The sequence below is a fragment of the Ictidomys tridecemlineatus genome, chromosome 2, assembly GCF_052094955.1.
Source record: "Ictidomys tridecemlineatus isolate mIctTri1 chromosome 2, mIctTri1.hap1, whole genome shotgun sequence".
In the NCBI taxonomy this organism is placed as follows: domain Eukaryota; kingdom Metazoa; phylum Chordata; class Mammalia; order Rodentia; family Sciuridae; genus Ictidomys; species Ictidomys tridecemlineatus.
The window spans coordinates 152,559,191-152,582,889 of NC_135478.1; the positions used below are offsets into that span (position 1 = coordinate 152,559,191).

General features: G+C 41.9%; 2 protein-coding genes across 3 annotated transcripts in view; one reads left to right on the forward strand and one right to left on the reverse strand.

Moving 5' to 3' along the window:
* Positions 1 to 8,685, forward strand: part of Cdca7l (cell division cycle associated 7 like) — a 45,300-nt gene extending 36,615 nt beyond the window's left edge. For both annotated transcript variants that reach the window (XM_021728752.3, XM_005328801.5), the window contains exons 4-10: positions 1,320 to 1,691; positions 3,905 to 3,976; positions 4,090 to 4,260; positions 4,864 to 4,989; positions 5,802 to 5,951; positions 6,768 to 6,904; positions 7,380 to 8,685. In XM_021728752.3, coding sequence (XP_021584427.2) covers positions 1,320 to 1,691; positions 3,905 to 3,976; positions 4,090 to 4,260; positions 4,864 to 4,989; positions 5,802 to 5,951; positions 6,768 to 6,904; positions 7,380 to 7,410 — 1,059 coding nt within the window. In that variant the 3' untranslated portion in view covers positions 7,411 to 8,685. The remainder of the gene's footprint in view (positions 1 to 1,319; positions 1,692 to 3,904; positions 3,977 to 4,089; positions 4,261 to 4,863; positions 4,990 to 5,801; positions 5,952 to 6,767; positions 6,905 to 7,379) is intronic.
* Dnah11 (dynein axonemal heavy chain 11) overlaps positions 8,220 to 23,699 on the reverse strand; it is a 310,480-nt gene continuing 295,000 nt past the window's right edge. Inside the window, exons 76-82 of the mRNA XM_021728753.3 lie at positions 22,347 to 22,466; positions 15,813 to 16,055; positions 12,836 to 13,018; positions 12,643 to 12,758; positions 9,797 to 9,909; positions 9,234 to 9,374; positions 8,220 to 8,604 (exon numbers count right to left, since the gene is read on the reverse strand). Coding sequence (XP_021584428.2) covers positions 8,357 to 8,604; positions 9,234 to 9,374; positions 9,797 to 9,909; positions 12,643 to 12,758; positions 12,836 to 13,018; positions 15,813 to 16,055; positions 22,347 to 22,466 — 1,164 coding nt within the window. The 3' untranslated portion in view covers positions 8,220 to 8,356. The remainder of the gene's footprint in view (positions 8,605 to 9,233; positions 9,375 to 9,796; positions 9,910 to 12,642; positions 12,759 to 12,835; positions 13,019 to 15,812; positions 16,056 to 22,346; positions 22,467 to 23,699) is intronic.

A 23,699-nucleotide genomic window follows, 5' to 3' on the forward strand; every position in this document is an offset into this window, starting at 1 on the left:
CTTGTGTTGACTGTGCACTTTCCTCACCTCGTTCTCTACTGTGCTTCTCCACATCCTTAGTCAGGAGAGGCAAAGCCGATGATGAGTGTGAGAAAAATAGAGCAGGTCCCAAGTTCTCCCTGAATTCTGAAGCTACTAGTGTGGAAAGTTTAGGATACTTAAAAAAGTAAAAAATAGATCAGTCAACATGGTGCAGTCTTAGTTCTCTACTGGCGTGGTGTGGATGGGTGGATGGGTACACGAGTTGGAAGTTTTCTGCATATTTTTTCTTCCTTTCTCATTTCTATCTTGAGTCCACCTAGAATTTTAAGAGTCCCTGGGGAGGAGGCAGAGTCACTGGATTGGGTCCTGGTCCATCCCATTGTCTCTTTGCTCATGGTGGCCTATCTTCAGCATTCACTGCTAGCCATTCCCAGGCTGTTTTATCGTGTGTGGTCAAGAAAGGATGCCTATATGATGTCCTTGGTCTCTAGTATTTAACCCCCTCTGCCATTGCTCAGAGTCCCTATTACATCTTGGATGTCACCCAACTATCACCTGTGATGTTACCGCCTTCTCACTTGCAAGACCAAGTGAGCTTGTCACGCTGAGGACCTATACTGCATGGGGTTTGAAAATTTGGGGTGAGAGTTGTCTGGAGCCCACTGAACAGGAGCTCTGCATAAGCCTGTAGAGCTGTCAGACTTGATGTCACCCTGTGGTTCTGAAGTTTATAGAGAGGAGAGGGAGCTCCCTTGATGGAGAGCCCTGTCCGCCCTGAGGATGACAGCTCGTCCCCCACCATTGGCAGGTCCTCTGCCTGTTCCTTGGTCACTTCACCAGGGTGAAGTCTGCTTTCCTTTCCCTTCACTCTTGAGTTTGGTTCCTGCTGTTTAGAGCAGATGAGTATTTTTCCCCACTGCATGCCATTTTTATCTGAAGATAACTCTGGTCACGCATACCCCATAGTCCTCATTTTACTTGACTTCCTGATGCACCCCTTGGTTGCTCATGTGGCAGAGTACCACTGTGTCAGTGTATTGCTTACAGCCTGACTGATGGAACTCAGCATGTGGGTGGGCATAACCTGTGCAGGGTTCAGTAGGAAATTACTTATGTTTTGAGTTTATTTCCCCGACAAACTTCATGTGTGCTTTAAGTGAAGAGTTCAAAGGGATCTAGCAATAGGAAGGGGAAGCTTTTCATTACTTTTCTTTCTAAAATAATGTCTGGGTGGTTTTAAATGAGTAGGGTTTTTTGTTTGTTTTTTGATAGAGTAGATTATAACTCATGGCTCAGCATTGGGTTATAGTGGTATAGTGTCTTTGTTCTTTTATTAGCTCGTGGAGTCAGATTCAAGTGATGACGGCAAAGCATCCTTGGTGAGTGAGAAAGAAGATGAAGAGGAAGAAAAGGCTACACCTAGAAGAGGCAGGTCTCGGAGAAGCAGTATTGGCCTACGAGTAGCCTTGCAGTTCCCAACCAAGAAATTGGCAAAAACATCAGATAAAAATAGTTCTTCTGAGCTGTTGTTTTCCAGCTCACATTTACAGGATAGTAAAAAAAATCTAGGAAGAAAGAAAAGCTGTAAACAGGCAAAGGAAACGGAAGATTCTGCCTCTGAGTCTGAGGATGACTCCCGGGACGAGAACCAGGAGAACTCAGATGCTCTGCTGAAGAGGACCATGAACATCAAGGAGAACAAGGCCATGGTGAGACTCCCACAGGAGGTGCCAGGAGTAGGCTGGGCTCTAATGGCAGGTGCTGAGGCTCACGGGTGACTCCTGCCACCTTGGCTTCTGTCAGGGGGGTGTACTCTGAGGAGTGTGTATCTATTTTCTTTTCCTGAACCCAAAGTTGTTATTACATGATCAGCTCTGGTTTCAGAACAGAAAGAGACCCCTGGGACCATTTACAGGTCCTACAGGGAACCCTACAAGCTTCCTGATTGTCAGGTTGAGTTCTGAATCAGGAGTGCTGGGGAGGAAAGGGGCCAAGCAACTGCAGAAAAAAGCAAAGAAGCTGTCACCGAGTGTGTAAGAGTTGTGGGCAGGACAGGCAGGTGGCTTCTGCCTGGAAACTGCCCCCCTCGGAGACATTTCTGAAGGACTGGGAAAAGGTCTAGGGATCAGAACAACCTCAGGGGCTAAACTCACTTTTAAATGTCTTTATTAGAATAGTTAGTAGAACAAGGTGAAATCCTTGATGTGCATTTAGTTTTTTCTAAATGGGGTCAATAACTTAATCTGATCATTGTTGAAAATCATTGTTCTATAATTTTGACAGATTTTAAAAATTTTTTCTAGTTGTAGTTGGGCACAATACATTTATTTATTTAATGTGATGCTAAGGCTCGAACCCAGTGCTCACACATTCTAGGTGAGCATTGTATTGCTAAGCCACAAACCCAGCCCTTGTATTGACAGAATTTTAAGAAATAATCTTACCACTTAATCACTTATTTTGGAATATTTTTTCCTCTATCCTTTTTTTGGGGGTGGGTGGTACTGGGGATTGAACTTAGAGGCATTCAATCAATGAGCCACATCCTCAGCCCTATTTTGTATTTTATTTAGAGACAGTGTCTCACTGAGTTGCTTAGCACCTTGCTTTTGCTGAGGCTGGCTTTGAACTCATGCTCCTCCTGCCTCAGCTTCCTGAGCCACTGGGATTACAGGCATGTGCCACTGTGCCCGGCTCTCTATCCTTTTTTTTTAAAGGGGAAATATTAATGTAATCATGTCCAATACATTACTTCAAAAAATTAAAAGCCTGCTTATGGGCGATTTGTATTCTAAGGCACATTTGGCTTTGACTAATGGAAATTTTTAATTCAGTGTCATCTGCATCTTCAGTAAGAGCTATGTTCTATATGATTTTATAGTGGTACCAAGTCTAAAACTAAATTCTATTTGAATTCTCCTGATTGGCATATTAGTACTTTTTGCTTGGTGTTAGTCGATGTTCATTTGGAGAAGTGTCAATGTTCATTTGGAGAAGTCATCAGAAATTGTTTCTGTTGCCAAGAAATTTACCTAAAAGTATTAGATTTGGGGGGCTCTCTTAGAATCACCTAGTTGAGCCAGTTAGGTTTTGGTCATGTTGGAACAGAGAGATTCAGGCGTGCAAAATGATTTGTCCCAGTTTTGCACAGCTAATTACTGGCCAGGAACCTTGTGCCTGAGGCTCTGGACGTTCCAGGACTGTTGTCATTGTGTCCCATCCTTGTGTTCATGCGGATGAATGGTATTGTCAGCTTCTTATCTCTGGAGATAAAAATCTCGACACGTGAGGTGATGTGATGTGACTCTTGAGGCTTGTATAAGCTATTTAGTAGCAAAATCAAAGGCTTGCTAGAGGTGTAGGATGACACAGACCTGTGTTTTAGTCAGCTTTTTTGCTATTCTAACTAAAATACCTGACCAGCCTAAGTGTAGAGGAGGAAAATTTATTTAGGTACTCCCAGTTTCAGAGGTCTCAAAGCATAGACAGTGGGTTGTATTCCTTGAGAGAGAGAGAGACAGACACAGACACACACACACACACACACAGACTCCACTTGCCAGATACAAATATATACCCCAGAGCCCTGCCTGCAATGCCCCACCTGCCTTCAGTTACCACTCAGTTAATCCCGTCAGGTGACTAATGGACTAATTGGAGTTAAGGCTTTCATGACCCAGTCATTTTTCCTCTAAACTTTCTCACATGTTTTTTGGGGGGACACCTCACGCCCAAACCATAACATTTTGCCCTTGCTCCCCAAAAGCTCGTGATCATCTCACAATACATTTAGTCTATCTCCAAGAGTCCCCATAGTCTCATCAGTTCAAGGATTGCTGAGCTGTTGGGGGACACTCCATATTCTAAACCATAACATTCTGGCAGTAATGATTCATGTAAGATGCTTTCTTGTGTTCTTCAGCTTGCTCAGTTATTGGCAGAATTGAACTCAATGCCAGGTTTATTCCCAGTACGAACGCCAGCCTCAGCTTCGGTAAGTGAAACTCCTTAAAATTATTCTCACCATTGCTGATGCTTAGTCATTGGTTGCCCAGTGGCTTTTATTCAAGAGAGCACTCAAGTGCATGTCTGTGGTTTTGGTTTCAGAAGAAGAAAACAGTGCGTCGGGCCTTCTCAGAGGGACAGATCATCCGGCGCACAAACCCAACCCGGAGTGCGCGGCCCCCAGAGAAGTTTGCTCTAGAAAACTTTACCATCTCTGCCACCAAATTTGCTGAAGAGTTTTATACAATCAGAAGGAGGAAGACAACTAGTGGGGTATTTTCTGACTGTAATAACTGAATTATTGTGTAAGCCATTGGTCCTCAAACGTGATGCATCTTGTTAAACCAGGCCTGTTTACAGGTAGTTTGTGGCTCAGGAGGTCTGCAGCAGCTAAGATCTTTAATTTCCAAGTCCCCTGGTGACGCTTATGCCCCTGAGACCACAGTTTGAGAAGGCCCCTGCTTTAAACTATAGGTTGCATTGACAGTCCTTTATCCAAACTGAGCTGGGAAGCAGCTCATTGGTTACTGCTCATGAAGTGGGTTGAATTTGATATCTAGCAGAAGCAGTAAAAGCCTGTGAACAGCTCCAGCTAGCCTTGTGCTTTTATGTGTGGGAAAGTTCAGGGATGGTTCCTTGTGAGTGACTTTGGTCTGGAGGGTGAAACTTGAGAGCCTTCTACTTTGTGGGTTTAACTGTTCAATGAGGTTCATTTCCCTGTCTCCACAAAATTTTCAGCAGAAAATTGAGCCCAGTGAGTAACTACATGGACGACAGGGTTCCCAGGAAATAGAGAAGGGACATGATCAATTTTAAGATTCTTAATCTGTTTGAAATGGCTTAACATATCTTATTCCAGTTTCTGTCCTTTTGCAGGGGAAATCCCAGGGGCATAGACGACGTCGCCGTATATCTTCTTTTCGACCAGTGGAGGATATTACTGAACAGGACTTGGACAATGTTGCCATAACTGTGCGAGATAAAATCTATGATAAAGTTTTGGTAAATTATATTTTGTGAATAATTTGTATGACTGTGATTGAGAGTCCAGGGCATTGGTATTTGAACTCCTATGTTGTTTTTAAACTGTATCAGGACTCATACCCTTGTGCCATCTCCTTGTGGCTCAGAACCTGGCTCTAAATTGTAGGGTCTTGGTCAGCCATCATTGGGAAAAGAAAGATGACTTAGTGCAGTGACCCTCATCAGGAGAGGTGGGTTACTGAGGCATGCATATAATCTGGGGAGAGGCAGCGATAATATTTTAGAAAAGCATAAAATCATATTTACGTGTAATTGTTAACATTTTTATTACTTACATAGTAGTGTATCTTAAATATTGAAAAAGATAGTGTTATGGGGGATAATATAGTCATAGAAAATTTTGGGAGGAAATTGAAATTTTTTTTATATGGTGATTTAAAGAGGGGCTTTGTTATTTATTTTTTTTGATAAGTAATTTAAGGTAGTATTTAAATGTTTTTTATTGAATTACCAACATTTTAAAATTAGGAGATTTTACCCTGTAGGTATTCAGGGCTTCAGCCAAATTGTTGCTGCTTGGGGCTTGTCACCACTGTACCTGTTGCCTCAAGCTTGCCTCTGCTCCTGTCCACTGTTTCATTCTTTCGGGGGGGGGGGGTGTCCCTGCTCAGTCGTGTTTCTGTGACCCGAGAACCAAAGTGCCCACTATCTGGTGGAAGCCTCCAGGGTTTGTCCTAGGGACTGTGGGAGAGGGGCAGTATTGGCATCTCTTCTCATGGCCCTAGCTCTTGCTCCCTGTGCTCATTCTCACCCTCCCCCCCCCTCCCCAGGGTAACACATGCCATCAGTGTCGGCAGAAGACCATTGACACCAAGACAGTGTGTCGGAACCAGAGCTGTGGTGGGGTGCGGGGACAGTTCTGTGGCCCGTGCCTGCGGAATCGCTATGGGGAGGACGTGAGATTGGCATTGCTGGACCCGGTAGGAAGTGTATTTGCTTTTAAGTCGCTTTGGGGAAGGGAAATGAGCCCAAGGTGGGGAACCTGGAAGAGCTCTGTTTTTTGTAGAGCCCTTTCTACTTTCCTCCTACATTTTAAGTCTGAGGGGGATGAAAAATAGCATTTTCTTCTGGAAAGAAAATGAGCAGGCCAATGGAGAAGAAGAATTTTTATCAGGTTTTTTAGTGTCTGAGCAGAGTTTTCTTAGAGTTGTTTCCATACAAGTTAACCCTGTGCCTCTCCTCCAACAGAGATCTTTGATTTTTTTTTTTTTTTTTTGCAGGCCAGGGGTTGTGTGTGTTATAGTACAATGTTTCCTGAGTACCTAGCACTGTTATTTTTCTTTCAGTTGTTATTTTCTCTTATGAAGTGGGTAAACCTGCCTATGCTTTGTTCCCTTTGTGAAATAAGGTAATGCTTGGACCTAAGTAGTCTTGGTCTGTGTTCTTAACCTTCAGCTTGTGACTTGAAAGGTGTATACAGAGTGTGCCCAGTTTATTAGACTATTCAAGTTAAGTGATTTCAAAATAAGTACACCTATTGGGAGAATTGGAATTCATATCTTGATTTTTGTAAATCCCATGCTCTTACAGTCAGGGCCAATTGGTATGAGGGTCCTGTACTTGCTTCTTGAAGAGCAGGGGTGCCCACCAATCATATGTCGATTTTAGACAAGACCAGCTACATATGTCATTGTTTCTCTGATGTGGGGTGGTCAGCCTTTCTGGGCAACAGTGTCACCCTGCTAAAGATAGAGCTCCTATATCCCATGGGAAATTGCTGCCATCATCTCTTTTAGGATTGGATGTGTCCTCCCTGCCGTGGGATCTGCAATTGCAGTTATTGTCGAAAGCGTGATGGCCGCTGTGCCACGGGGATCCTCATTCATCTGGCCAAGTTTTATGGTTATGATAATGTTAAGGAATATCTGGAGAGGTAAGTCTACTAGTTCAGAAATGGTGGTTGTGATCCTGGGGCCCAGCAATGCAGAGCCTCTAGGCAAGGAGCTGTTGCCCTGTTTCCTGGCTGATTTATAGAAACCACCTTGAGTGCTGTCCAGCTTGCCTCTGTGTGGGAGAAGCTCAGGCTTATTATTTGTGCTTCCTTTGTTAGAATCTTCAAATCTTCATTGCCTCTAGCCAGAATTTTCCCTTGTGAAAAATAGAAGGACAGGCTGAGAGGGAGCTGTAAGGACAGTAAGAGGCAGCCGTAACTCTAGTGAGCACAGAGGTCCCGCAGGACCTGGCAAGAGGACACAGAATTGTTACCTACAAGTTGGAATATGGGAGTCACTGGGGGCGATCAGGACACACAGTTATTCTGGAAGTGGCAGGAGATTAGGGTTTTAAAAATCTCCCTAGAATGCTGCTTTCTGTTCACCTTTAACAGCTACTTATCATCTTTTTCTCAGCTTACAAAAGCAGCTGGTGGAAGACAATTGAGAGGAACCTGCGAAGTCAGCATGGGATACCCCCAACAAGAAGTGCATACCATTTGTGCCTAAGATTTTTTACAGTTGTTTTTATACAAAATTTCTTAGAGTTGATAAATACTTTTTTTTAAAAAATGTTTATATGCTTAAGATTTCTCAGGAACATAGCAGAGAAATCTGTATGTGTGTGTGTATATATATACACACACACAAGCCCTGTGTGGTATCTGCTGATGATTCAAAAGCACAATGCAAATGGGGCAGAGTTCAAAATTTAGGTAAGTTACAGAAAAGACACATAGAAGCAGCCTTTAACTTCCTGGTCACTCTAGGCTATTTTTACAGGACTTGTTTTTCTTGTAGTTTGCCTTACCTTGAGTGACCATAGCTCAAATGGTAATAATTTATCCTCCTCTAGATTGCTGGAAATTTGTACTGAAGATTGTTCCCCAAAATTACAAAGTGCAATTAATCATGGAACGCGAGTAAACCTAGGGTTTTGTGGACTGTCAGGTTACAGACACTAGAGGTCTCACAGTGCCTGCTGCTTTTCAAAGAACTTAAGGGCTAATTTTTAAAAGATTTTCATGTTTGATAATAACTGAATCCCTCTTCCTTCAGCTGCACGTCTGTTTGATGGAACCTTGAAAATGTGACAAACTGTTTTGTGCAAGTTGAGGAAGGGGGCTTCAGGAGGTACTGAGGAAAGCTAAAATCAGTGAACATAGAGACTGAACAGGTGTCTGTTATTTTTTGTACATTTGCTTCTTTTTTAAGGATAGTATTTTAAAAATGAATGCATGTGTAAGTTACTAAAAGTTACATAAGTTGGAATGTATTTTATGCCTTTCAGTTGGGAAAAAAAAAGTATACATGCATAATAAGAACAGAGACAAAATGAAAAGTTCTCACTGTTTTCCAGCCGAGGAACGTTAAGTCCCAGTGCAAGGACCGTCTTACGCTTCTAGCAACAGAGCCACACCTGCCAACACCCATTTAGCCGTCTTCTCTTTGCTCTTTAATCTGAAAGTCCAGACGTAGGTGGGACCTCTGGTTTTGGTTTTGTACACAGGGCACGCGTAAGTGTGTTTGGTTTCTTGTCTGTCCACGGGTATGGCTTTGGCAAAGATGACAGGCATCATGGACTTCAACTCCTTGAGGCGAGCTTCAACAATGGTTCCTGACTGGGGGTCCCATCGGGCACCTGTGGCAAAAACACAACTGTTGCAACAGTATGGCATGTTGATAGTGATTGTTGGATGCAATAAATGTTCTGGTTTTGTCATGTTTCTGCTCATCAGTAACATCATAACCCAGCAGCTGAGATTTGAAACAGAAATTAACTGGCATAGGTAATGGTTCCCAATAGCTGAACAATAACATCATCATCAGTTTTGTCCTCCCTTAAGAGTTACATCATCTTCTCAGCCTTTAAATATTTGAACTGTGGCATTTGCTTTAAAATGCAGAAGGAATACCTTGACAGGGACTAGATGTCCCACAAACACAGGGCCAAGTAAATCTGGAAAACCATATCCTAGTCCTCCTCAGAGGAACACAATGGCATCTTAAAGGTTGGGAGAAGTCTTGATAGTTTTGCCAACAACTTTAAGACAGTAGAAGATTTTGAATTGATTATACTCAAAGCAGAATAATGTAACTTCATTGTAGCTCTTGAGTATCCTGGGGGCATTAACACCCACGTCTCAATTTGGTTCACACGGGAGGACATGAGGTAAATGATAGCCACTTGTATGAAGTTAAGTGAGTGGATCCTGAGACAATCCCCAACTTGAACCTGGAGAGTTTTCACTCACACTGGAGGTGCCTCACCTTCCATGAAGAGCCCGTGGAGGTATGCACCTTCCCTTGGGGGATGGCTGTAATCTTCCTTTGTTTTTTTGGTGATATCAACTGTTAAGCACATTCTGTCCAGTGGCCACTCATTTTTTCGAGCCATAGTCTGCATAATTGCTTTCGGAGGAGAAGGAACAGGAATTGATTAGGGTAAAAGTATGAATAGGTTCCCAGAAGCTACCAGTAAGCCAAGGCAGTCTTTAGCGCCACAGGGTGGTTTTTAGCTTCTGGGCATTTATTTGCACATGGCTGCCATAGAGCAGGGCCTGCCTGGCAAACGAAGGCATACAGGACAGCCTATTTGTAAATCACATTTTATTGGAGCAGCCATTTGCTTCTGTAATGTCCATCTGTGGTTGCTTTTACAAACTAGAATGGCGGAGTGGAGAAGTTGTGATAGACCCATGGCCCTTGACTTGAGCTCACTGTACCTGCCCCCAGGGCCCCTTTATTTTCTTCCTAGTCACTCCTACTCCTTGAAGATTAGCAAACAGGGAGGATGCATCATAGATCAAGCAAGGCAGGACTTCTGCTCTTACCAGTTAAGAAGGACTGAGGATTAAAGAAGCCAGAGAGCCACACGACGGCTGGAAGGGCTAGGTCTTGGGTCCACATGTCAAGCTCTCGGCAGCGCAGAAGAAAGTCATTAAACCTGGTTAGTGGAAGGTAAGAAGAAATAAACTTGCTTTTTAGTAAAAACAGATGTCTTCCACTAAGATTCTGGCAGAAAGGGGTTGGTAGGAGTGGTGGTGGTAAAGTACACCATTGACAGTTGGTAAAATGCTTACCTGATGATTTTTGGGGTGTTGTCTCTTTAAAGAACGACGGTGTTTCCTATTGAGATTTTACACCTGCACCTCTTAGAGTTAATACCACTAGAGGGGAATATGGAACATCCCTCTGTATTTATTAATCTACTTAGATCCTCCTAGTGCTCTATGGTGACTATTTATATAGGTCCTCCCACATATGTTGGACTGACAAGTGCCAACATGAGGTATGGGACTCAGCAAAGAACACCTTGTCAAGGATGGAAGAAGGCTGCCATGGTGGGTCTAAGACTGGAGTTGGCAGCAAAGAATAGAGGGAACAGTGTGTGACGGTATTCTTCCCACCTGATGATCTCCTGAAAGGGGAAGGTAAAGGTTGCTACAGGGTGAGGGAACCTGCCAACTGTGGCACATGTGAGAAAATTCTTGTCTGTATTGCATGTTCTCTCATTTAGTCCACACAGTTATGCAAGGTAAGAAGTACCTGGCCACGAGGAAGCTGGCTCAAAGGGGCTAAAGAGACCTTGAGATAAGGTTTAAGGGCCATTAAAAAGGGGTAAAGGGTGAAACACAGAGATGAACCTCGACATAAAAGCCAGCAAAGTAGTTCTCCAGCATCATGGACACTGGGCTGGCATTGACATTTTCCAGGACCTTGTAAGGTCAAGAGTCACACAGGAATTGGGTTGAGTGAGGAGTCACCCCCAGACCTGCATGGCAGGGACATCTGCCTGAGGCATTTGGCTGATTCTAGGCTGTGATGAGGAAGACTTAAGGGTTTACCTTCAAATATGGGCACCACAAAGGAAGATTCTTGCTGAGAACATGGGTCTGTGCCTGGCCCCACATTAAAGTTTTTTCAAATAGCTGATTTAGGAAAAATGTACTTATCTTAAAGATAATACAGAGGAATAGCACTGGCTCTGTACAAAGACAACGCAGAGGGACAGAGAACAAAAACCAGGGCAGAAGTCGTCAGTCACCTTAATGCAGAGAAACTGCAGCCAGTTTTCAACAAAATTAGAAAATGAAGTGATTGCTTTTATAAATAAGATTATGACTTGGAATGGAGCAGACAAGGAAAAGTAATGAAATTGGATGGGATACAAGATAAAACTTAAATGAAATTGAAACAAATATGAAAGGAAAAATTAGGGTTAAAGCAAAAATAACAGTAGAAACAAAGCCCTATTGTAATAGGGATTCTATAAAGTGAGTTTCCCAAATTGTAAATTTGAATCTTCAAAATCATACTTAGAAAATAGTAAGACAATTATTGAGTGACCTGTGAAGATTTAAAAAAAAAAAAAAATCCACTGGGAAGCCAGAGGAAAACATGAAGCCATTTATAAAAGGAAAAAACAATGCCGGCCTCAGACATCTCTACAGCTGGTTAAACAGGGGTGCCTCCCAAGTCCTGAAAATGTGAAATTTATATAACCAGCCATAGTGTCATTCAGGTATGAAGACAGACAGTTATAAACAACCACAGTAAATGCAACATCAGGAAGGTTTTTAACAGGAAATAACAAAGATGAGTCTTCAAAAAATAATGGAACTTAAATAATTCAAGGGAAGAAAACAGTGTGGAGATGGTTAAAGAGATAATGAGGATCACCTGGAAACAATTAAATCCACCAAAACAGCAGACACAGACTGGGAGTTTGGATGAATATAGATAATGAGAGCAAAAGGCAACAGGGAAATATGCATAGAGAAATTTTCACAATGGAAACTACAAATGGACTCTCATATTTGTAAGCACACAGCAGCAAGTTGGATGCAGATTTAAAAGCATCCCAAATTCAACAGTACACTTGAAGAACACCAAGGGTAATGAGAAACGGGTGAATGACAAGAATATACAGGAACAGGCTGATCACCTCCAATCTATACTAGGAAACAGAAAATTGAAGTTCTGGAGGGAAAAATAGTCATTGTGCCTTAGAATTCCAATCAAGTCGCCGAAGCCGGTTCAGACACACAAAGAATGTGACACTCAAACCTCCACATGGTTTATGCCATAGTAAAAGAAAAGGGAGCCCTGACAAGATGAGAAAAGCATTGCTGAGCAAAGAGCTGATCTACTGTTAAAGGAAAAAAAAAAATTATTGAATATAAACAAAATGAAAATACTGTTGTCTAAAATAAGACCAGAAGGAGCCTGATGTTTGGAGGAACGTTTGACAGGTCCAAGGGAAAAATGCCGACTTGGAAGAATCAAGTGTATGTTTCAGTGTCTCTACTGAAATAAGGGACTGGTAAGTGGTTAAACTGTTAAACCAACAAGTCAGAAAAGGTTGGGGGAAAAGCTGTGAAATATATAAAAAATTTCACAAAAGAACGGTGGGGAAGAGTCCACAGTTGTTAATCACAAGATGTAACCATATAAATTCTTATTTCTGGATATATAAAACCTAATTTTGGGTGTTTCGCAGAGTTAAAAATCCACTGAGAGGTTCTGCTCACTTCTCTGCTCTGGTAGAGTTGTCTCACTGAGGGACCGAATTCAGTCACAAAGCAGAGTTTTCTGGGTTCTTAGGCTGCCAACAGTACACCAGCCGGGCACTATGGATGCAGATAATGGCCATTGCCAGGGGGGATGGGTAGCTTACCACTGTGCTAGGCCGTAAGTAGATGGGTAAGACAGTTTGCTCCAAGTGTCTGGGACTATATCGTAACTCAATGCAAGCTGCTGGGCTTCCACATCAGGAGACAACGCCAGCTCCCCCTTGTATGGAGGAAAAAAGGCCACATAGTTAATAGCTTCCATGTGGGGAAGGCTGCTTAGCCCCACTTTCAACTTACCTTCAAACCAAGGTCTAATTGTTGAAGTGACGCTCGGATTTCTCGAATGAGAATATTCATCCTCTCACATTCTTGGAAGCAAACAAGAACGTAGGGACTTCTATTTGAGTTTTTCTGCATTATCTCTGCCATGTTGAACTCTTCTGGAAGTTTCTCCAAAATGTCGTCCAAGACATTCTTAACCTTAAATCATTTACACAAAAGATTTATCTCCTATTTCATCTTTATTTATGGTGATCACCTATACTATACATTTTTTTTCTTTTTGTTCTAATTCGTTATTCATGATAGCAGAATGCATTTTGATTCATTGTACACAAATGGAGCACGACTTTTCGTTTCTCTGTACACGGATGTAGAGTTGCTGCACAGGTGCAGTCACACATGTGCCTAGGGTAATGATGTCCATCTCATTCCACCATCTTTCCTGCCCTCATGCCCCCTCATCCTCCCTCCCTTTTGCCCAAAGTTCCTCCATTCTTCCCCCTGCCTCCCCCCTCCCCCATTATGGATCACTTATCGGAGAGGACATTTGGTCTTTGTATACCATACATTTTGAAGTTCCAGAATATATCCTGTAATTCCCAAAGATGCCTGCAAAGGCATTTTAGAGATGCCTCCTACTTCTGGGAGGTGGGCAGAGAGGCACTGCCCACTACCTCATTGCAGACCATCATTGCTAGCCATCTCTTCTCCATTAGATTCTAAATGTAGTTCCAGAGGAGATGTTTATATGCAGTTTATTTTCTGTTAGCAGTTAGGGGTTTAAGACTCATCATTAACTACATGCCCTTTGTATGTAAAGATATGATAAGACCAAGTGGCCTTGAAGAAATGGAAGATTTATATACATCCCAGATGTATAAAGGCCATAGTACCCTACCCATGTGTATATTCTATCTATGCAGCTTCATTGACCTGGAGAAACCAGTAAATACCCAAAAAGGCAAATGATTAGCCTCAGGCAACTTTTCCCTCTTTCCTTGATTTCTCAGGCTACTGCTGGTGGTTCTGGCATCATACTTGGAAGTTGCTGGAGCATTCTGGCAGGGAAAATGCCAGGGCCTGAAATCTTGAACTCATTTTTGCAGCAGTTGACAATATGAACCACAGTATAGGGGTTAGAGTGACTTCTGGAAACAACCAGATTCTGTTTTCCTTCATTGGTCCTTTCCAGCTGCCATGGCTTATCTCTGAAACAATGCCCAGAGCTGTTGCCACTTAAACAGCATACTAAAGTACCTACAGTAAGCACCTAACACAGCCTTTGTCAGGATGCACTTGCCTTTCTGGGGGCTGAGGCAAATGCTCTGCATCCTGGTGTAATGACAGCATCCTTGTGGGAAAGATGGAAGCAGAAAAACCAGACATGGATGTCCATCATCCACCTCTGCTTTCACTAAGCCATAGCTATTTCCCAAATGGATGAGTTTTTCCTTGTTCATCATCTTTTTTTTTAAAATGTAATATTCTTATAGAAAAGATGCTAGTATATAGGATGAAACATACAAACATACTAAATTCTAAAGTATCTAAATTACAAGTGTTTCAGTGAACAACCTTGTTTCAAAAAATAACTGAAAAAGTTCAAGAAATAAACAGTTTGTGAGGTCCTACTACAATTATATCATGTTTAGTGAATATTATTTGAACAACCTGAATTCTGGTCAATTTAATCCTGATTAATAATTTTTTTAAAAAAATTATTAATTTTTGGGGGAAATCAGCTATTCAGGTTTTAAATTAATTAAAAACTAGATTTTAATGTGAAAGTTTAGAAAACTAGGCACAGTGATGCAAGTGTGTAATTCCAGTGACTCAAGGTAGGAGGATTGTAAGTTTGAGGCGAGCCTCGGCAACTTGAGACTATCTTAAAGGAGGGGAGTAGTGCTGGAGTTGTAGCTCAGTGGTAGAGCACTTGCTAGCACCACATAAAAACAAATAAAGGCATTGAGTCCATATACAACTAAAAAAAAATTAAAGAGGGGAGTGGCTGGGGGTATAGCTCAGTGGTAGAATGTTCCTGGGTTCGATCTCCAGTACTACAATGATAATAAAGATTAAAAAGTCATTTTTCATTCCTATCATTCTTGAATAATAAAAATCTTCAAAAAAAAATCTCCCAGTGAAAAAGATTATGACAGAGTCAAAAACACATTAAAATGAGTGAAAGGCAGGCCACAGATTGGAGGAGTTACCTGTAACTCACATACCTGATCAAGAATACACATCCACAATAAAGCGTTCTCGCAAGTCCATGAGAAAAAGACTGACAACTCAAGAAATAGGGAAGCCATAAGCACTTTGCACGAGAAGATGCTCAGTAGTACTCCACATATGAGGAACGCAAAAGGAAAACCAACACGAGATAGCAACTGGAAACCATGTGCCCTCGCTGCTGGTGGGTGTGTAACTGGTGGAACCAAGTGAGAGAACTGGAAGTACTATTAAAAACTAGCTTTAACACTGCCCTGTGATCTTGCAGTCCCACTTCTGGGTATAGAAAAATGGGTATTAGGAACAGATGCCTTTAGAAGTTAATTTGTTGAATAAGAGACTGTACGAAGAGGCTCATGGCTGTAGTATTCATAAAAGTGAAAAGCCAGGGACATCAACCACAGAGGAAGAACTGGTCACATCATAGAAAACTAATCACGTGAACTGCGGCATATGAACAACAGACGTATCTCACGGGCATAGTGCAGCGGCAGAGGAGCTTGACAAGTGAATATGTATTGTACTATCCCATGCACTCGAAATTCAGAAACAAGCAAACCCTACGGGGCCTGGGGAGGTGCACTGACTGGTAAGGGCCCAAGTGTCTTTCTGTACTGTTGCAAATGTTCTGTATTTTGATCTACCTGCGGATAACATGAATATGTACATGAGGAGGCAAACAATTCTTTATGAGTTGTACATTTAAGATTATCTTTGGTGTAAGTAAGTTATAACTCAATTTTTTAAAAAGGCCCAGTACCTTTTCTTCCATGGATTGACCCAGTTCCTCACTGCTGATCAAGTTCCTGGGCTGCATCTCCAGCAGAGTTCGGAAGAGAGCATTGGATGTCACTGTCAGGAATTCTATTTCAGCATTTGGGTGGAGGCCATACAGGGTCGGGCTTTCTGGAGGCAGTGCCTCCTCTATGTACTGGTGGTACCCCGAGTAATCTAGATAGGGTGGGGCAGCAAATCCTGGTGCCAGCATAAGTTCATCTTCAATCTTTAATCATAAAAGAAAAGTTGGTTACTCCAAAGCTAAATAGGCATCAGTCTTCACTTCCTAAAAGACTGAAACTCAGGCCAGAAGGTTCCAGGGTAATGCTTGATGAGTAGCAGGTTCTAAAATGTTTCGGGCTGGGGATGTGGCTCAAGTGGTAGCGCGCTTGCCTGGCATGTGTGCGGCCTGGGTTCGATCCTCAACACCACATACAAAGAAAGATGTTGTGTCTGCCGAAAACTAAAAAATAAATATTAAAATGTTTCAAAACCAAACATTCTGTTCTATTTATGGCACCAGGGGAAGATTCTGAGGTGCACACAGGAATCCTGTTCCCTGGGGAGAATCAGTTTGCCGTGTGCTTGGTGTGGTGTGGTATGTGCACAGAAGCAATGAGCAAGTGCTGTGCCATCCCTGTGCCCTGGCCACTCCATTACATGCTACTTGATCTCCCTGACATTCCCAGTACCTAGAGGGTATATACTAAGTCAAATTCACGTCACCTCCCTTGGATCTTGGGCTACTCGGAACAAAGCCTGTATTTGTCTCAAGACCTTGAGGCTCTGGGTCAGTGGCCAGCACTTGCTGGTGCTCAGGGCACGATTGCCTAGTGAATGAAGACCATAAAGGTGCCCATCAATTTCATTAAGGCTGGATGATGGGGTAGACTGCACAGACAGGGACATTTTGAATAAAGGCAATATGAATGGTAGCAATACCAGATCCTCTAAACATGGAGAATACAGATCTCCAAAATGTAACCAGACTCTATGGGCCCCAGTTGTGTCCAGCCACAAATATAATCAAGTGTTTATAATCTCAGATATCCCAACTCTGTATAGTCAGTTCTCATCTACTATAGCTTTGCCTAGACTTTCTAAGTTATTTTCTAAAAGTGAGATTTCTCTATTGTGCATATTGTGCCATGTCTCCTTGTCACCTGGAGACAGTGCTCAGTAATTACTAATTTATTTAATAATATGATCACCCAGTATACTACGGTAAACCTTGAAAGTGTAAAATGTCATGTGACCTTGTTCTTGAGGAACTGAGTCTCATGGGAGCAAGGGAAGCATGATTTCTCACAGACATGTTGGTGACTAATGGTGGCTTGTTTCTTGCCTGCAGTCTTGGATTGCCTAGAGCAGCTGTGACCTTAGCAAAATACTCAAGTGTTCCATAAATTTCATGGGCATTTTAAATATCTGAGTCAGTTTTTTTGTGTGTGTATGTGCTAAAGGATTTTTAAGTTATCTCATCCTTTATATTATACAGAAATACAGGAAGGAGCCAGTGAGACTCCCACCACCAGTATCCTTAGACTTGGCTATCTTCAATTGCTCACATTTTTATCATTTCATATTTATGTACAAAAATAAAGTTTAGATAAAATTTTAAAAAATGATATAGGAAAGTTGAACTCACCATTATTAGCCTATGATAAAAACATTACCCCAAATAAAAACATGAATAAAAATATTAACAAAATCCCAAATTAGGATAAACCCATCCAAATTGAACTTTATTCTCTACAAAGACTTGGTCTTCTCTGTGAGTGCTCACCAGGTAGCTGGAAGAAATTTTTAAAAGCTGAAGTTAATCTGTCCTTCAAAACAGTTTCAAGCCATAAACTTAACTAAAACCTGAACCACTTGGCAATGTGAAGATGCCATGGGGGCCGAATGTTTAAGTGCACACTCTGTAATGCTGGTGGGAAGCAAACAGTCCGTGCTTTCTGGAAAAGCCAGACAGTAAGTCTACAGACGGGAAAGGGGTCTTTATGTGTAAGTGCGTAAGTGAAGCAAAGGAAACACCAAGCCCAAGGGAAAGGACTCGGGGCTCACAGCCAGGCACACCTGATTCAATTCCCATCCTTGATGGCTGGGTGACTTTAAGAAATGAGTCTCTTATTTCAGATATTTTTTTTTTTTTACCAGTAAAATGGGACTCATAATAGCAACTTAATAGTTGTGGCTGTGAACATTTAATAAGGTATGCAAACATCTAGGCCCAGAGCAGTCTTGTACAAATGTTTGTTTTGGTCTTCCCTGTGCCCTAGGGGCAGATGGTTATTTTACAGACATCTTTTACGGTTATTTTAAGTACATCTTGCTTTTCTGGAAGGAAAAGACAAAATCTAAAATGCCCTGTAAATTCCTACTTTGGTGCCCAACAAGTAAAGTTTGAAAAGCAAGGTTTGGTTCATAAACTTGTATCCCCTTTTATTGTAAGAGAACTAAAGAGACCAATATACTCATGGAGCTCTGTGAATTCTGATCCTGACTCCAGGCCTTCTTTTCTCTCAGGCTTTTATGATAACCTGCTGCTTGCTGATGGGGCCCTAACTGCAGAGTTCTCTCTACAGTGGCCACTTTTGGACCAAGGTTGTTTGGAGCAATGTGTCTTTAGAATGGGTAATTCTTTAAGGCATTAAAACACTTTCTCAAATAACCTCCCTCCGTGCAGAGCAAAACTATGACAATGACACCACTTCACCGCCATCAGGATGGTAGAATAAAAAATGGGGACATTAGCAGTGTTGGTGAGGGTGGAGAGGAAACAGAACTTTTAATTTGCTGATGGGAATATAAAGGGGTGCAATAACTGACATTTGGAGAAACCACCAAATTGTTTTCCAAACAGTTACCACTGGACCCAGCAATTCCACTCCTAGTACACTCTCAAAAGAATTAAAAAAAAAAAAATCTGCACAAAATTTATACCTGCAGTTGCACTGCAACATTGTTCATAATAGCCTCAAGCCTGAGGCAGCCCAGTGTCCACTGGTGGGCAGACACATGTGATGTACCTATGCAATGGAGGACTTGTGGGCCATAAAAAGGAGTGAAGTTCTGAGGCATGCTACCATGTGCATGATCCAAACACAAAAGGCCACATATTGAAAGACTGCATTTAAATAAAATCCCCGGAACAGGTAAGCATAATAAGTAGATCGCGGTTGCCAAGGTCTGGGAAGTAACCAGTATGAGGGGAGCACAAGGGCAAATGAGGACCATTAATGGGTGCAGGGGTTTTCTGGGGTATGATGAAGATTGTTATAATGGTTGTACAGCCATGAACATACTGAAAAGGACACGCGGCTCAGTGTTTTGTGGTCTATGCTGCAACCACCACAAACTGGGCAGCACTCCAGCCAGTGCAGGGTGGTGCAGAGATACAGGTCTTTCCCACAGCACGTTCACATCCTGGTTCTGCTGCTTATGAGCTGTTAAATCTCCCTGAGTTCCTTTTTGGTTAAATGATAAAGTAGTGAGAAATGTGAGATACCTGTGGCCCAGCAAGTGTTTAATAAATGACTTCCATTGTTACCACAGATAAGGTGGTGAAATATAAAATATGTGTTACAAACGTTTACACTTAATAAAAATATTTTCCATTCAGTAAAAATATGGTTCTAACATTATGAATGTTTAAACCGGACAACAACTGTATGAGTTGGTCATTTCTTGTTTTATAGATGGTGAAGTTCAGTAATTTGTCTGAGATCACACAGCCAATACAAGATTTTACATGAAGCCCAAGCTCTTAATCCTTAGTATATATCATCAAAGAATTTGCAGAACATAACTTCCAGGTGACCAAAGACATTATTTTCCCAAAGTAATTTACTGCATTACTTAACGTACTTCTGCCAAGTATATGTGTTATATGAGAACATGTTTTTATCCTTAAGTTTGAGCAATGATTCAGTCAGTGGGATACTCTCTCTGAAGGCAAAATCCCTTTATCTACCCAGAAACTTGTAATTCCTCCGAATAGCAAAATATCACTCATAAAAGAACTTTAAACCCAACCCATTAGTCTGTTGCTTTCTGATCATGTTCCAATATAACCAATGATACTATATTGCAAATACATCAACCAAGGTGAAAAGTGGCAATAAGACATCCTGTGGATGCAAAGCGTTAGATCATATTGCTAATCATATAGACAGCATGAGCAGGAAACATTTGCATGAGAACAAAATAATAGATCTGCAGCCTCTGACATGGAGTCAGTAAGTGCGCTCATTTCCCTGGGTGAATGAGAAGGTAGCGCTGTCCAGTGGGGACACAAGCTTGCAAATGAATCACTTGGATCCTGAACATCTCACCAGATCTATGTGGCAGGTCAGGTACCTACATCTCTAAAGGGCTTACATACACACCAGTGATGCCCCTCAGGTTGCAGCACCTATATTTATTTTACAATTATTTGAATGGGAGTTCAGACTTGTGAAGGTTAATGGACTGTCTCATTTGGCAACAGTAATTCCCGCAGCCACAGGCCAGAGCCAGGGGAAGGAATGTCTGCATGAGCCTCCCACTCTGCCCCTTGACCTCTGCATCATTTGGAGAAATCAGTCTCTGTAAAGGTCGCGCTCAGGCACTGTTTCGCTTTCCCATCTCCATGGTAACGTGCTCCTGGACCTCTCCAGAGAAGCCACTTCAGCCGTGGTAAGTTGGGAGTATATTGGACACGTGAAATTCTGATCATTAAAAGCCAGGAAGACCAGACTGGCAAGGAAAAGAAACACCTAAAGGATGGTCACGCAGCAGGGAATTCTTTCTTTTGCCTAGTCCCCAAGTTGTTTGACATTCAAAGTAGTGAAAAATAATGTGCCAGTTTTACAGGTGGATGAGAATACACCAGGTTCTCAAGTCTACGGTCATAGTACTTCTCAAAAAGAGCTGGAGGAGGGTGATCGGCTCTGTACAGCACTTCTCTGAGAGGGAGATTTCCGAGAAATTATAATACGAGTTTGCTCAAGCTACTTAAAAACAAACAAACAAATACTCTGGCTCTAACTAGTAAGTGTCTTGCCCAACTGGGAGGAGAAATGAGATGCGGTAGGGTGCTGCTGTAGTTGGGAAGTAGCCTCCAACGGCCACGTGTTAATGGTTTGGTCACCAGCCTGTGGTGCCACTGGGAGGTGATGGGACCTTTAAGAGGTGGGGCCTAATTGGAGTTCTTCACATAGCTGTGGGCCTACCCTCAAAGGGAGTATCAGGCCTGACTCCTTCCTCTGCTACCTCCCTGTAGTGAGGTGAACAAGCCCCCACCATGTATGGGCTCCCCCCCATGATGGACTGTGCTGCCCCAGGCCAAGCAACCATGGACTAAAACCTCTAAAACCATAAACCTTTTCTCCTTTTAAGTTGACTGACTCATGTTTTTTTTGTCATAATAATGGAAAGCTGATCAAAGGCTTTCAGGAAAATAACCAGGAACCTGAACATGAGAGAGGAACATAAGGAAAGCAGGGCTACCACTCTTAGCTTCCTCAGTGAGTAACAAGAACCTGGTATTTTTATAAAAAACACAGCCCTGGCCACAGACACAGATTTAACATGAGAAAAGAGGCCTGGTCTTCCAGCACAGTGATAATCTACCCCTTCCTCACAGAATAAGAAAACCAGGTTCTCAAATCAACACATTGTTCTTTTTAAACATAACTATATTACTTTCTTATATAAAATGTTAATAGGAATTCTGAATTTCCATTATATATTAATTTCTCATTGTGTCATTTTTTTGTTGTTGTTGTTATCTTTTGAAACAAGATCCAAATAAGATTCTCGGATCATACACATTTGATACTATGTCTTTGTTTTATAGCCTGGCTAGGTTTTATTTTTAGTTGACAGTAACTATGAATAATAATGTGATGTTTTGATACAGGTTTACATTGTGGAATATTAAATCAAGCTAACAAACCCATCACCTCACAGGCTTATCCACCACATTTTTCTTGAGCATCTATTTAGTAAGTGTTACTGATCAAAATTTAGATTGGTCCATGATACTTGTGACAAGCAAAAAAATATCTAAACAAAACAATAAAACTAGTGAAATGAGCCCTGCAATTGAAGTTAAAAGACTAATATTCTGGCCAAAGCTTTTGTCTACACCTAGTGGCTTGGGGCCAGTCACATGCCTCCGTGTTTAGGTCTGAGGCCGAGCAGTACTGTTGGATTTGCACAGCTCACAGGGTTGAGAGAGATCACCAAGTTGGTGTGTGAGAGAGCTTTACCTTGACACATTGCACAAGCACAGAAATGACCTGGTGGAGTCTTCCAGAAATGTGGATTCTAATTTTATCCATCCCGGAAGGGGCCTGAGATTCTACATTCCTAACAAATTATCAGACTCCACTGGAAGTAGACCAAAACACACTCACAAAAGGGCAAGAATCCTCAATAACACTCAAGAATCATCCGTAGAATGAAATGAAGTTTTAGAAATTCTTACCAGAACATTTTCCTCAGGGGAATTAATTTAAACAGGACTTACCAGAGATGGATTCATGAATTCTTCTAAATACACCCGACACAGTTTGCGATCCCAGTCATCTGTGATGTGGCCCCCGTACATGATCTCACCAAAGAGGTAACGGAGGTCTTCCCATGGGACCTGGGGCAAAAGCATGCAAGTGTTCACTTCTGATCCCAAAGAACCTTCCTCCACAGGGCCAACCAGAGGACACCTGCCCCTCTAACAACATCCTGAAGCCCCTGTCGTCGGGGTCATTTAAAAGAAGAGCAGAAGGCAGGGCCTAGTGGCACACATTTGTAATTCCAGAGACTTGGGAGGCTAGGCACCAGGATTGCAAGTCTGAGGCCAGCCTTAGAAACTTAGTGAGAACCTATCTCAAAATTAAAATATAAAAAGAGATCTGGGGATGTAGCTCAGTGATAAAGCGTCCCTAGGTTCAAATACTGGTACCAAAATCAACAACAAAAAACCCCCAAACCAAACAATAACATTAAAAGAGGTACAAGCAGCATCTAAGTCTGCAGAATTTGTTGGGAGAATTATTTTTTATGTGTTCTAATATATTTGGTGAAAATTTACTAACACTGTACTTTTAATGCAGATTTTAAAGAAATGGAATCATTCCTAGGACATGTTACAGCAGGGAAAGTTTATATGTCCAAGGTCTCATCCCCAAATCTCAAGATGTTGGTTCAGAGAGCCTTTGAAGTGTTACCTGTTTTTATGACCTGATTTATATCAGTTTGTATGATCTGATTCAGGAAAAGAAAGAAATAGCTGGACAATTTGAATTTGGGGCATATTTTGAATCACCTTCTGGAAGTCTCCACAAACCCATCTTGCCCCATGGGTTGACTTGAGGGCTCGGTTTATGGCCTCACTGACCAAATGATATAAAGGTTGTAACCAATGACTGTACCATTTTTATTCAAGAATCCACTGTATCTCCTCTTCATTTGGTTTAGCAGGGTTTGAAGCCTCTCTCTGCTCCCCTTTAGCTTCTTCCAGGTTTGCAAAACATGCCAGTTTGTGATGAAGCCTTCATAGTCAGGAACCTTTATACCCTTGGGGCAGTCTATTGCCTCCCAACGGTTCAAGTAAAAACGTAATTATAGCCTTCGCTTGTTGCACGATGTGACAGAACAGTACAAGTGAAATTGCTTCGACTATTCCAGTGTACTCGCTACGAGTTTATTTGAATTTGAATATAAATGAACCTCAAATATGTCTTTCTTTTACCCTGACTTGATGTGAATGAGAAACAAGAGGCGAGGCTGCAGCACGCTCTCTACACCATGCACCAGGTACCTCTACATGGATGGGCCTTCCATAGCTGAAGTAGAGTAAAAGAGACCCCTTGATTTGATTTCC